Source organism: Alosa pseudoharengus, unplaced genomic scaffold (assembly GCF_046254945.1).
Source record: "Alosa pseudoharengus isolate Yale_2024_CS ecotype anadromous, Long Island Sound unplaced genomic scaffold, YU_APseudo_1.1 YU_APseudo_1.1_scf_1, whole genome shotgun sequence".
NCBI classification, from domain to species: Eukaryota; Metazoa; Chordata; class Actinopteri; order Clupeiformes; family Clupeidae; genus Alosa; species Alosa pseudoharengus.
The window spans coordinates 54,188,803-54,203,698 of record NW_027468564.1 but is presented as its reverse complement, the minus strand read 5'-3'; the positions used below and the strand labels follow the sequence as shown (position 1 = coordinate 54,203,698).

At 44.2% G+C, this 14,896-nt stretch overlaps 1 protein-coding gene across 5 annotated transcripts in view; it reads left to right on the top strand.

Annotated features, from left to right (window-relative positions):
* Positions 1-14,896, top strand: part of crebbpa (CREB binding lysine acetyltransferase a) — a 59,414-nt gene that overhangs the window by 3,670 nt on the left and 40,848 nt on the right. For all 5 annotated transcript variants that reach the window (XM_076293109.1, XM_076293103.1, XM_076293096.1 and 2 more), the window contains exon 2: positions 11,376-12,064. In XM_076293109.1, the coding sequence (XP_076149224.1) occupies positions 11,376-12,064 (689 nt within the window). The remainder of the gene's footprint in view (positions 1-11,375; positions 12,065-14,896) is intronic.

Below are 14,896 nucleotides of genomic sequence, written 5' to 3'. Positions count from 1 at the left end.
CCCGATTGACGCAAAGTGCGTCAAAAAACACACCCTTTCTTCTCTGTTACATTGCTCCGGAACGGTTCGTCGCAGCGAGATGAAACCTTTATTGCACGGCAGAGCAGAAAAAAAAAAATCATGAAATTAAATCAAATTGCATCATATTTACAGTCTATACTTCCCTGCGTTCACCTGCACACACATTACTCTAGTTTGAATTACTCGCGAACCCGTGATCGCATCGATATGGCAAGCATATCAGATGAAAGAGGAGAAACAGGGCTATCCATTGGTACCATGTTTATCGACCCTTCTGGCTTATAAAACCAGACGAAGTGAATGCAAAATAATAACGTCATGTACACAAACCAACGCTGCACACTCATTACTCTCGTTTGAATTACTCGCGGACCCGTGATCGCATAGATATACCACGCATGTCAGATGAAAGAGGAGACACGGAGCTATCATTTGATACCACGTACATCCTTCTGGGTTATAAAACAGACGAAGTGACAGCAAAATAATAACTTCATATAGCCTGACTTACCCCACGTTTTTGTCTGTTCTTGTGGCAAAGCATGTTTATAATCCAATGCTATCATGTGTTTCTCTATGGCAAAGCATGTTCATATTCCGGTTTTGAGATCCTAGCAAATTCCTGCATGGCATCCAATTCAAGGCTCACATTGCATCCCAATTTGTTCAACAAATAAACACCTTTTTTGCCTTTACTTTGTTCATGGCAATGCAGTAAAGAGTTATAGAATTATTATGACTGCATACACACAGGCACGCAGGCTAACACGCAACCTCGGGTCAAGTCAGGTCAGATCAGTTCGTGTCACAGATATGGAGCGCAGAAAGGTCATTTTTCATCACTAAATAAAAAATGGCATTTATTTCTGTAAATCACACAGCAAATATTTCTGTAAATTGCTCAGCCCCAGAGTATCCCTCCAACATGGCAATTATATTGCCCAATTCAGGACAGTCTGCCCTACACACACATGAAATGCATGTAGAGCTGTGAGCTTGCTGTGGTGAGATACATGTCGAAATATAAGAATTTTTATAATACACTTTTTATATTTTAATTCTTCAAAAATCTAAATAAAATCAATGCTAGTATAAATACATGAAATGATGACAGATCTGAATAGCCTAGACTCTCCTGAAAAAAACAATATATAATATATGTGTGTGGCACTTACAATGACCAGAATAAATCCTTATGAATAAAGGTAGTGAAAATGCCCTAAAAACAGCTTAGGGTTCTAAGGGTTAAATAAATCCACAAATAAAAGGCGAACTATAATTACATTAATTACCCCTTGCGTAATGTATAGGGATGAGCGTATTCTCTCTTTTACAAAGTAGCCTATGCACAGCTGTTCACGAAGACGATTGTTTTCGTCACTTACCAAGGCACTCGCAATTTTGTCCAAACACCGCAACTTTTTCGCAAATTTGACCAATCATCGTAGTTTCACCGTGAAATTTCACCTACCACAACAGTCCCTCGCGCAGAATATTGAGCCAGATGGCACACTTACTTCTGCACCTTCTGCATATGACACCAAAGACTGCCCTAACGTGTTCGTTCCTCTGCAGTTTTGATGACAATAAATAGAAGGCTAACATTAATGATCTGCTTACTTGCATCTCTCAACCTAGTGTTGCTAACCTACCTAGGCTGTGAAAGTAAGTTAATTAAGGCCTACTTGGTTTACTGACATTTGAATAGGCTATGCAACCCATTGGCAAACGTTTACCTGGATATGTCCTTTTAGCTTATGTCATGTTTGCTAGCTTGTGGGCTTAGTTTGAGTAGTGCTACCAAAATCATAGAAATTAATAAAATTGCAAGACATTTACCTCTTCTATGATCCAATAATGATTTCATTCGAGTTGTTTTTTTAACATTTATTTTAACTAATGACATAGAAGACATTCCCAATTGCATCCACATATCGTAATGCACTATGCAAAAAGTGATTTACACTCGTAGCCGAACACAGTGAGATGCAAGCCTTCCAATCCACTCAGAAATGTAATTAGGCTACTCTCACGTCCTTAAAGGGGCAGGCAGTCAATAAGACGTACACCACCAATGTAATGACATTAAACAGAAGTGAAGTAAAATAGTTTACATCAATATGAAATTACTAGATACTTACTTGGCTATTAGTAATTATGCAGGCCACAGATTATGAATTATTAAAAAGATATGAACTTAATATGAATTACAAAATATATGTAATTATATATCTCTTTAGGTGACTGTCTTTTTTGGACAGTTCTACGAAAGGTTATACTGCTTTGTGAATTACCTCAGTCAAAGCATTTTCACAAATAAAGTAGGCCTACTTTGATTTTCTGTAATCCTTACTGTTTACCTTTGATTATTCTTTTTTAATAAGCATCAAGATTATCAGTGTGATTTTGGTCTTACTAACCTTAATTGCCCTAAATTAAAAAAAAAAAAAAAATCGCAACTATTTTTGCAATTTTCACTTCCTCCCGCAATTTCTCCACAAGAAACAGCTAAAAACACCGCAACTTCCATCCAGGCATTTTAGGTCGAAACAGTCTCAGAAAACCTTGTGAAATCCTGGAGGGACTGATTTTCTACCTATCCCTTACTGCCACTGGGGGAAAAAAAAATTGATTTTAAAAAAATCGATTTTAAAAAAAATTCCCTACCGACCCATGGCCTCAACTGACAACCAACAGGAACCAAACCTTTTTTTTTTTTTTTTTTATGCCCTAGAATTGAGTTGTCTCATTAGGTCCTCTCTAGGTTCAGGAAATATTATCAACATATCAAAGAAAGATAACATGTTCACAAATGGGATTATTATGATGAATGTGTTTTCTTGAAGAACCTGCATTGCTCAGGGTTGATTAATAATATGCATCATGCATACCTGTTCTTCCAGTTCAGTGTAGTTCACACTCAAAATGATGTAGGGCCAGAGACTGTAAAACCAATGGACAGCAGGTCACATAGTAAGTGCCTTTTGGAGTCAGAGCATGCACAAGTTTGTTAAATCTCTGCGAAGCCCTCGGGTTCAGCACCTTCTCTACGTTGCCTCAATGAAAACAGAAGTGCTGTAGCCTAAGTTTTGCGTATAATAAGTTGACACTTGTGCACTTGACAAATGACAAGAACCACACACAATTTTCAAGGGAATGTTTCCTGATTTCAAAAGTGCAACAGCAATTTTGTCAAGGCCTCTGACTTCTAGAGATGTCAAGGCCTCTGACTTCTAACTTACTATGATAAATCTTTGAGTCTGGTGTATTTTTCCAGGTTGTTATATATTTATTTTTTTATTTAGGCATTTTGTTTATTGTGTCAGATGGGGGGGGGGGGGGACCTTTGTGAGTGATACAGACTGCGGTCTCCAGGCGAGTTTCATCGTCATCCCTGTAGCCTTAAAATGACTTCAAGGCAAAAGTCCAATCATATACTCTTTATGACCCTTTTGCATTTCATTACCATTTCCCATGCAGAGTAAGCTTCAGATTTATTAGCTAGATAACCAGATAGACACTCAAATGGGCATCATAAAACTCTTCACAGAAATGTTTTTGGTAGCACGCTAGAGGTAGGCCTGAGACGGCACGTATTCCATGCACGTAGAGTTGACCATATAATCTGCGTCTTGCACCAGACAGTGTGATGTAGGTGGTGACGCTACGCATGAGTCGCCTCACCTGCTCAACATGTTAGTTGCATTAAAACTTTTTTCCATCTTTCAAGGAAAAGCAAATGCCGGCCTATATACCATAGTCTCTGCACACATTGTTTTAAGAAAGCCAGTGTTTGTTATGAGAGGGAGGGTCCCTGTAACTTCAGGATTGTAAGGTCACCCATTTTAATGTTTAATTGGGTGTCAGCGTCGATGTCCTCAATGTGGTCGTGCCTGACATTTTGAGCTGGAGTTGCACTACTGTTTCAAAATGAATGAGTGTGTCAGGGTAGGAGAATTGCATTTTGCTAAGTGGTAGAAGACATATGGGTCAAACCAACATTGGGCTCCTTATATCTTCATTTCATTTGGTGTGAAAGAATTTTTAACTTCTGTCTAAATGGACTTGAAAGTCTCAGCTCGGCATTTGATTGAATGTCACGGTGCCTATTATTGTTTGGGATGCACTAAATTTGTTCCCTGAATGTGCACTGTGATCCTCCCACTCAGGATCTCTGAAGTACTTAATTGCTATTCTCGGAAAAAAGGCCCACTGCACGCTCAAACAATTATTTTGGTTGTAGGCTATTCACTAGTTGCAGGTCCCAAATAACTCTTTATCTGAACAGCAGTTCATTTGAGATGCTGATGTAGTCTAGTCTAGAGCAGCCTTTCTCCAACGTTTTTGACTTGAGGCCTGGTCATGTCAGACTTGGACTTTAACATTGTGGTCATAGACACCCCCACTCCAAACACCTTATAGACAGTTGCAGGAATCCACACATTAATATTGTCACTCTTAGCCTACCAACATTATCTGTGCACCTCAGGTGGTTTCAGTTTCTCTTGCATAGCGTTCTCATCACTGCCAACTAATTTAATGCCTCGATATTTGATGACCCCGAATTAGTATTTCATGATCGTGGAAACTTTTTTGTTTTTGTTTTAATTTAGTCCTCGGTTCCATGATCAATTGTATTACAAATGATCAGATCAGACATTATTTGACACTGCGGCTCTGCTGACCAGCAGTCTTCTCGGCAGCCCACAGTTTGAGAAACACTGGTCTAGAGCAGTGGTTCTCAACTGGTCTGGCTTTGGGACCCACAATTTTCCATGTTCATAAAGTCGCGACCCATATATATTTTTTTAGTGTTCAAGCCAATAGATATGGTGAGCTACATGGTAAGACAAGCGAAGTGCCTGTAGGCCTACTTGTTTGGAACATGCGGATGTTTGGCATTAGCCTACATTTGTAAAGTCTTCAACTCTTGATGTCCCCTTTCAAAGTACTTGACAGGTATGACTTTGACAGGGGTGCCTTGTTTCCATGTGGCATTTTAGTTTTGATGGTTTCATGCTCTCATGTGCCAGCCATCTACTGCACACCACACAATGGGGTTGCTGTCCTATTTTGTCCTCAGTTTAAGTGAATACATATCCGAGCCTACTGTAGGCTACTTCAATATTCAGAGTAGCAGCCTACTTGCGTTTACCACTAAAATTATGTCTAACATGACCTGTCACATAAACATTGTCTATGTCCATGGCAATGACTGATATGTAGGCTACGAATAGAGTTTATCAAAATAAAGGTCTAATATTAGATCTGATAAGGTAGCATTTTAAATTGGCGATTTTGTTTTTTATTTTTAACCACAAGCTCTGCGACCCACCCAGAACGGTTCCGCGACCCACTTTTAGGGTCCCGACCCACCAGTTAAGAAACACTGGTCTAGAGGACATTTTGGTGGCGTTAATAGGGATATGTTCTAGTCTAGTAGACTCTTGATGATGGATTCTTGAATGAGGATGCTGTATACAGGTTGAAGTGGTTCTTGCCGTGTACATTTGTTATGCTCTACATCATTAGGCTAATTTATTTTTATTTTTTCAGTAACACTTTGAGGCCAAACACTTTCTCACTTTGGCAGAAATGTTCTGTGTACTGATGTATGTGCAAGGCCATAAAGATTAAAAAAGATTGATTGAAAAGCCATGCATGTTCCATTCTAATGCAGTTGATGAAATTGCAGTTGATGAATTGTAAATTATTTGTCCAATACCCAGTTCAACAATAGCTGGTAAGGATTGGCTGCCAGTATAGGGGTTTTCTACTGGTTGTGTTCAGAACCTTTGGACTATTTTGTTCTATTTTGGGCAAATTGATGATGGTTCCCGGGGAGTAGTTGTGTCAGGAACATAGGATGTGATTTAAAGGGTGCTGTTTATTGCCTTGCATAATTAAGCATTTAGACAGTACAGCTGAGGTAGCCCTAATGGGTTTTGTTTAGCCTCCAAAGGGCCCTGACACCCTGTGGTGTAAATGTCTACCTCATCACAATATAGTCCATTTAACAGTATATCTGCACCCTTTCTTTTTAAAATCACTGTCGGTGAAGTCCATACGTCCTGTTCCATTCTGGGAGAAATCGGAATGTGAACATTATCTCTACATCCTGTACCATTTGTTGGGCTTTTGTTCTCCCAAGGAGAGGATAGAAGGAGCCCCCCCCCCCCCCCTCCTTCACAGGCACTATAGACTGCAGCCTCCTTTTTCCGATTTCAGAGTTAATCCAATAAGCCCTTGTGGCTGTGCGCTTTAAAGACCCACCACTAAATTACGCAGGACAATGGTCCAGTGCTGCTGGTCACGCTTTCACGCTGGAACACCCCTCTCCCTGACTTTTGGCCCCGGCCTTCTGTCAGCTTTTGGCTTCAAACAGTGCCTGCACGCGCTCCCCTCTCACCACCACCTCCCCCTTCCACGTCTCAGGCCATCTGTCACCACAGTGAGGGGCTTTCCGCACCTACCGACCCCCACCTACCATTCTTCTTGGGAGTCCACTAGTATTTTACAGGGTACGTGGCCATGAGACAAATGTCTTTAGTCATGTTGATGCCCGGTCTTCAGTGAGTGCGGAGCTAAATTCATTTTGTGTCTTTCCAAAGCTGTTTGGTGCTAAGAAGAGACTAAGTGAATAAGTCAATAATACCAATTATTAATGGTCACAGACCAGAAAAAAGGCCATGAAAAATGTTATGTATGGTCAAAAAGTTACTTCAATACTTTAAGTATATTCCTTAACTGTAAATGTCATTTAAAGCGTTTATCCACAATGAATGTAAAAACCCTTTGCCTCCTGAACAGTTCGAATGCATTTAAACCCTGATACCTGTTTGGTGTTCTGGCAAGTGGAAGAGGCCACGAGCAGAAATCAGGATCACGGGCAGGCCATGCTAGAGACACTGGTAGGAGCCGTAAATCTTCCCCGTGGTCGGCCTCGCTGCTCTGTCTGTGTTGCATGCCACAGAGCCCTAGGCTGGCATCCCGGTGACCCACCCCCCCACCCCTACCCCTCTCTCCAGACCTCTGGCCGTGTCAGCAGCGGCCCCTGGCAGGTCTCTGAGCCACAAGCGCCTGGATGAAATCTCTGGCTCCCATCACATGGCAGTGCTCATACCAGAGAGGACTGGTTTCACTGAGGACCATGGGTTAGGAAAATGAATGGAGGTTAGGAAGGAGAGAGAGAGCGAGAGAGAGAGAGAGAGAGAGAGAGGTTAGAATGAAAGGCAGGAGATGTTAATGCAGAGCGAGGTCAGCTCTTCACGACTTGGAAATGTGGTCGGCAAAGCCCTCTAATTGCAGGTTTTGAAAGGCTGCCCACTTCTCCTGTGCTTTTGCCTGCCTTTTATTTCTGCGGTCTATTCTAATCTAATGGCTGCTTATTAACAAGTCACAATACCTCCACCCACTCCTTGCACTGTGAGAGCAGACTGCGGTGGCTCAGGTAGAGGAGCTGTGGCTGAAGTTCATTTCCTGCTTTGTGTTGGAAAGTGCTGTTCCTTAAGATTCTGATTTTGTCTTCATGTTTCTGGTTCTATCCCACAGTTGTTTAGAACAGACGGTTGAAAACCTGAAGGAGCTTCAATCAGAAATACTCTTGAGTTTTTCACCCCAATAGCAAATGTCATCTCCTTCCCAATGTACTGGGAATCATCTTTGAAAGTGAGCTTGGGGAACTGGGTCCTCACTAATGTGGCACCAAAGTTAGCCTATCCTTCAAGACCAATTCACACCAAAGATTTGTCATGAGATCAAACCGTTGCACAAACAAGTTGCAGTGGTCCTTGCCAGCTGTTGCAAGCAATTTCAAAATATTTGTCATGTCAAATCGCAGTCGCAAGGTTTTAGAGCACTTAAACCTCACCGAGTTTGTGAAGTGACTGACTGAGTCAGTCCAGCAGAGGCGTCAGGTCAAGGTTTTGGCCAAAGGAGAGGCAGAGAAATACTTATTAACTTGGTTTTGACCAGTGTCTGCCCAATATCAAAAATGGGTATGCTAATAAAGTTACAAAAGGAACATTTTGCTGACTGTTGGCTTTCAACTAGTTGGTTAACTTTGCTGGCTAACTAGCCAGTTTGCTAGTTAATATCTGCCCCCCATCTTTTTAGAATGCGTGTTGCAGCAAGTTGCTGGTTTAAGGAACATTGCAGCTTATCTCGTCACTAACCTTTGGTGTGAATTGGGCTTTAAACCCTTTTCCATCAAATACTGTGGCGCACAGAAATGCTGCTCTTGCTGAGCTTTCCTCTGCTGCGTGAAATGGCTTGTGTATTGTTTATATTGTTTGGTCAAAACAGAGCTGCAGCAGACGTGCCATTGTTGTCTCATTAAGCTGGACAACTCCAGCTCTGCTGAGAGTGACACAGCTGGAGAGCAGCACTGTCGCCAAGGGGAAGCAGACTTGTAAATGCCAACACAGGGATGAGGGTTGAGTTCTCTTCACACTTTCCCCTCCATGGCTGTCCTGTCTCTAGGGGTTTTTGTTCCTTTCCCATACCTTCTGCTGTCTCTTATCCCACTCTGTCTCTCTGGCATTACCAGTAATGCTAGTCATGCTAGTTAAACTATTTCACTACTTCCTCCTCCTCCTCCTGTTTGCACCTTGTGCACAGTCTGGAGTGCTACTATCCTTGACATCTGTGCTGTCCTCATGTGGGGTTTCAGTAGGAGTTTGTGAATGAGGCTTACCTCTTTCATGTGTACTGTGCCACTCACTTTCTCCCTCTCTCTCTCTCTCCCTCTCCCTCTCCCACTGTCTTCCCGTCTCCACGTGTTCTCCTGACACACACCCAGCCCCAGCATGACTCCTCTCCTCCTGCTCCTCCCTGTAATCTGAGCAGGCGAGGAGGTGCTGAGTGAAATCCCACGTGTCCTGCACCTGTCTACCAGCCCTCCTCCCCTCCCCTCCCTCTCTCTGCTGCTCTCCTCCTCCTGGTCGCCGTTAGGTCGGTCGGTCGGTCGGTCGGCTGGCGGCTGCTCTGCCAGTACCACTGCTCTCCATGTGCCAGAGGGCTGAGTGACAACCGTGGTCTGGAGCCCCTCTCCAGAGAGGGGCCAGCCTTGCTATTTATAACCCCAAGGCCATCGTTCTACTCCATATCCCCTTCACACACACACGCACCAACTCGCACACACTCCTTTGTGGAGTGGAAGGGTGAGAGAGTGTGTAACAGAGAAGGGTGGGAGAGACTGGGTGAAGGAGAGGTAGTGAGGTGTAGAGTGAGGAAAGATTGGGGGGGGTGGGGGGGTAGTGCACGCAAGAGAGCTCTCCAGCATGCCTCTCTTGATAGGACTGCCGACTTGGCGGCACTACCGGACCAAAACAATGCTTTGCATTTTGGCCCTGAGCCAGCGATTGGAGTGGGTTGGGGGAAGGGAAAGGAGGATCATCTTAGGCTGGTGTGTGTGGGTGGGTGTGTGTGAGAGAGAAGAAGGGTGAGAAAGAGAGAGAGCAAGCGGGTGAGCACGTGTGCGCTCTTGGCAGTGTCAAGGGACGTGCATGTCTGGCTGCGAGTGAGTGGCTTGACTGGGAAAGAGCAGTCAAGCTGGAGAAGTGCTTGCTCGCTCCCTCTCTCTTACATGCACCCCCTCTCCCCTCTGCCTCTCTCCCAGGGATGCACAGCAGCCTCTGTGTTGTTGGTCTCTGCTGGCAGCCCCTGTGTAGTGGAGCCAGTGCCGTGTTTACTGTGGGAAGCGTGCGGGGCCAAGTGTTCTCATTAAGGCCTGGACGCTGGATGTGGCACGGCATGCATGCCGCATGGCAATGAGACGCCCTCCTCCAGAGCCTCCAGTGCCCTGATAGCAGCAGTACAAGTGCTGGCTGCACTAGTAGTAGTAGTAGTGGTGGTTGTAGTGCTGTTGGCTGTTCGGCATTAGGAGCATGAGTTGCTATAGTTGTGGTAGTACTACCATCTGTAGTGGTTGGAGCACGGGTGCCTGGCAGTTGTAGTGACATGTCCGTCGTGGCCTTAGTTTTTCATAGTGGTTGCAGTAGTGATTGCATTGATGGCAGCATTCAGTTGAGGTTGCTGAAGGACGCTAACGGCAGCAGCATCAATGACTGCATGAGCAGTGGTCGCTTTGGAAGTCTAAGCAAGAGCAGATGAATAAGTAGACCTAGCAGCTGTAGATTTAGCTGCTTGACCAACAGAGACTCGTCAGCATTTAGAAATGGAAGTACGCCTCGGGCCTGGCTTTGATTTTCGCTACGCAGATGATGTCTGTGGTTAATTGCTGACAATCACTACACTGTCGGATTTTGCATTAGAGGGAAAATTAACTAAATCTAATGGGCAAAGAAAACTCAATGACACAGCTGCGTTGGCTGTGTTGTAGCAGCAGTAGTTGTAGTAGTTATGTCAGTAGAAGTGGTGGTGGTGGTAGGAGTCTGTACTGAGGAGCTGTGTATTTCGATGGCAGTGGCAAAGTGTGACCATGCTGGTGCTGCAGAATGAATTTAGCTCGTCGCCCCAGCTCCATTCTGAGCTGGTTTCTGAGCTGGGCCATGATTGCTCCGCTTCGCCAACCCAGAGTGGCTTGGGGTCAGTTTAAAGTGCCTTTGGGCCCGTTCAATGTGGTCATGCTGACTGATAGATTGGACTGTAAATTGGAGGGGGAAAAAATACAGCAAACAAAACATCCCTAAACCAGTTAAAACGATCTGACAAACAGGTATGTGGTCTTTCTGAAATTAGTCTTTCTTGTTAGACCTCATGCCTCTTGCGTTCCAGACAGGGCTTGTGGCATGGTAGTGTAGTGACACTTTGCTCGCGTCCATGTTGTTTTTCGGGAAGCCTCTAAAATGCCCTCCCAGCTGGTTTGGTTTTTCACACCCGCCAGAGCTGTGAATAGGGCTTCTCCAGACCCACCCCCACATCCTCTACAACCAGCTGATTGGATGCATTCACTTAGTCTTACAGCATTGGGTGTTCTGTGTGTTTGCGTTTGTGTGTGTGAGTGTGAGGGAGAGTAACTGAGTGCTGTCGGGCAAATTTGCAGTCTAAAATGGATGTGTTAAATGGCTGGGTTATTAGCTGGGAGAATTCTATTGTGGCAGACGGCTGTCAAACACACAGTAACTCTCTCTATCTCTCTTTATCTCTCTTTCACACACACACATTGACAGACTGACATACTATTATATCAGATTCCCAAATGCCTTTACAGGGTGCCTTTCGTAATTGTTTTAATTTGCTAGAGAAGGGTCTTTTTTTTCAGTCACTATTGGTATTAGGCTCAGTAGGTGATTCCTCTGCAGTGCAGTGATTCTTCAGACTGGTACAGACTAGAGGCAGCCCGGAAGCTTTTCTGTGCTCATCCTCTCCTCTCTGTCTGTCTTTCTGCACAGACCTGGGCTCCCTGTCCTGGGATGACCTAGAGAACGATCTTCCAGATGAACTCATCCCAAACGGCGGCGACCTCCTGCTGCCCTCCTCCAATGGTGGCGGGGCTGGAGGCGGAGGAGCGGGTCCTGGTGGAGGGGGAGCGGGCTCCATTATGCCTGACGCCGCCGCTAAGCACAAGCAGCTGTCTGAGCTCCTCCGAGCGGGCAGTAGCGGTGGCGGCTCCAGCCTGGTGGGCGCTGGCAACGCCTCGACTGGGGGCGCCACCTTAGGGGGCGGCCAGCTGGGAGCCCTGGGCAAGAGCCCCCTGGGCCATGGCTCTCCGTCGCACTCCTCCCCACAGCCGCCCAAGCCCGGCGGTGGCGCCAACGCAGGGGTCCAGGCTGCCAACAATAACGGCGGTGCCAACGGTGGCGCCAACGTAGCCATGGGCATGAACACTGCGGGATTCAACCAGGCCATGCTGAACAGCGGGCAGGGGCACGGCATGCTGGGGCAGGGCGCGGTGGGCCAGCAAGGCCAGGTGCTGAACGGGACGCTGGGCCCAGCCGGACGGGGCCGAGGGGCCATGCAGTACCAGGCCCAGGCAGCGGTGGGAGCCGCCGGGGCAGGGGGCACTGCAGCGGGCAGCGTGCTGGCAGAAACACTCACACAGGCCGCGCTCAACGCCCAGCAGGCCAGCAGCATGAATAAGGTAAGAGGCACTGCTTCTTTATTCGTTTGTTTGGTGGGTCTGAACACCGGTAGAGCCCAATAATTTCCATGATGTGGAAAATGTGGACATAATCACGGAAAATTAAAACGGAATTATAAATGAGAATTGGCGGATATTGGGTTGACACTTTAAATAAACAATTTAATTTTAAATAAACAAAAAAAAAAGTCACACTAAATATCAGAAGGTTCCATATAAGGCTACATATATGGATATGGAAAAAACTGGCATTTCATTAGAATATAATATCTTTCTTAACCTCTATTTGCACACTCTTAACCTCACATTACACACAACTCTTTGACTAATTAGGCTTTTTTTACTATGGCTTAGACTCATATAGGGCTGGGATAAACGATTATTTTTTAAACGATTAATCTAGCGATTATTTTTTCGATGCATCGATTAATCTAACGATTATTACATTATTGATTATCTCCCCATTAATTGACTAATAGCAACTTATACATGTTGATTTACATATCTGAATGAAAAAAACATGAATTCCTTAACATTGGAATATATGTTTATTGCTCTTAAGATTCCAAAATAAAAGACTATACAAGTGCAAAGTAATGCATTCTTAGTCAGAGGTAGCATTCAGTTCAGTTCAGTAGGTCTAATTGAGTGCCTGTCACTTGAAGACGACGTTCGTGAGGGAATCCCTGCAATTAACATTAACATCGTTAAAACGCTGCTGATGTGTGAATGCAATTCATAACGTAGTTAGTTCAAATAACGGTTCGTAGCCTACTTCTCCTTGGGACAAGCACTTTTGAGTCTTGGAAAACACTTTTCCATTTACATTGGGATTTTGCAAACATTCAGAGTCAATAAAATGAGCCCTACATGAGTTACGAAATTGACAAGCAGATGTAAGCTTGACAAGTAAGCATGCTAAACTTGACATCCGAACAGTATTCTAACGTCAGCTTTGAGATACTGCTTGATTGCATAACTTAACTTAGTTTGGTCTCCTCAATGTAGGCTACTATGTTGTGATGAGACCTTAGCAGAGTTAACTTGACTGCAGCAGTTTTGAACAAATTTGCACAGCATGGTCATGATGCTAAGCGGATTTAATAACAATTTAGCCAGCCGTGTTCTATGCAATGCTTCTATGTCGCAACAACAATCCTTCAACAATCGTGAATATTTTGTGTTAAATGCACATGCAGAGGAGGGGCAGCGGGCTCGTTACGAGAGAGAGAGAGCGGGCGGGGCAGGGAAAGGCTGCGTGCAGCTCAATGAAAGGATTTTATCTTATCTTTAATTTAAATAGTACAACATAGAACATCAATGTGTGACGACCGGTTTTGAGTTTGTGGCGCCCCACCACAGATTAGTCAACGTATGGGAAACACTGAAGGTGTAAAATTCAAACGCGTTTTGGGTCTGACAAATCGACGCGCATATTTTGCGTCGACGTATTTTTTGCGTTGAAGTAATCAATTACATCGACGCGTTGTCCCAGCCCTAGACTCATAGGATCTATAGCCTATAGCTTAATTTGAACCTGTAGCATAATAATAATAACACGGGGTGTCACCCCGGGAATTTTTTAAATTCTAGTTGGTAATCACACCACATAACGTGACTTCAGAGGGACTGGATTCAGGAACTAAAGACAGGCCCATCTTCTGTCTGACTCATGTCACTTAAAGGGAAACTTGGCAGGATTTCCCCCTCTGCTGGAGAAATTGTGCATTATGCTATTTCAAACTGTGGAAAAAGGTAATGATAAAGCACATGGATTTGTTTACAAGCTAGCAAACCGGTTAGCATAAGTTCGGCAGACAATGTGGATGTTACAAGGTAAGAAACACGATTTAAAACGAGTTTCTTGTTTCTCACTTCTCTTTCCGGGACGATAGTCTCAATGTTGCAAGGTTGGTTTTCCGCCTGGGGACGCTAGGGGCAGCGGGAAAAGTCACCATTTTCACCGGAACAGGTCATTTAACCATCCAAATGATTTCTAAACGGTATTATTACGTTGAAATAGTTGCCAAGTTCCCCTTTAACCCATGCTTTAAATCACATGTCACTGCTTGAACGTTTTGTGCATGTTGTAGAAACACAGCCTTTATTTGGTGCAAATCAAATTTGGTTTCTTTGGTTACTTACCTTGGTTATAGTCCGCTATTCACATTACTAGGCCATCACTGCAAGTGCACACATTTGCAAAATTGCTTACCTTCGTACAAGACGTTGTTTTTTTCCCTGCATCGAATCGCGATTGAGTGATTGAGCATCTAATAACGGCGGAGTCTCCGCAGGGAGACATCCACTCTCCATATTTCATTTTCGCTGTTGTTGCGAGCTGATAGGCTAGCATATGGGGAAATCCTTTGAATACGTTGCTCCAGAAATTAATGCGTTTCCCTTACCCTGTGCTACACCTTTCCACCAAGTTGTGTTAAAATTTTAGTTTTTGCTATGTTGACAAACGGAAGCTCTTGATGGCATATGCCACTAACGTCTATAAAAACAATATAATTGTGGAATAAAACTAGACAGGTACCTCGGATTAGCATTGCTGTTTATTGTTAAACTGCAATTATCTGCAGCCAGCGGAGCGCATTTAACTATGCGTCCGGAAAATAATGTGTATAACCTAATCCTGAAGCAGTGGCCACCGCTACAAAATGAAGAGGAAACACTGGGAAAATTATTGTTTTGAAAAAGCCAGATCAATACAATATGTAATATGTGAAGTGAAACTGGACGGGCCATAATAACCTCTGACTAGTTTTACTTATTGTCAAATTGCAATGTGAGCGGCAGCCAGCTAGGGTGATGCATCGGCAGGAT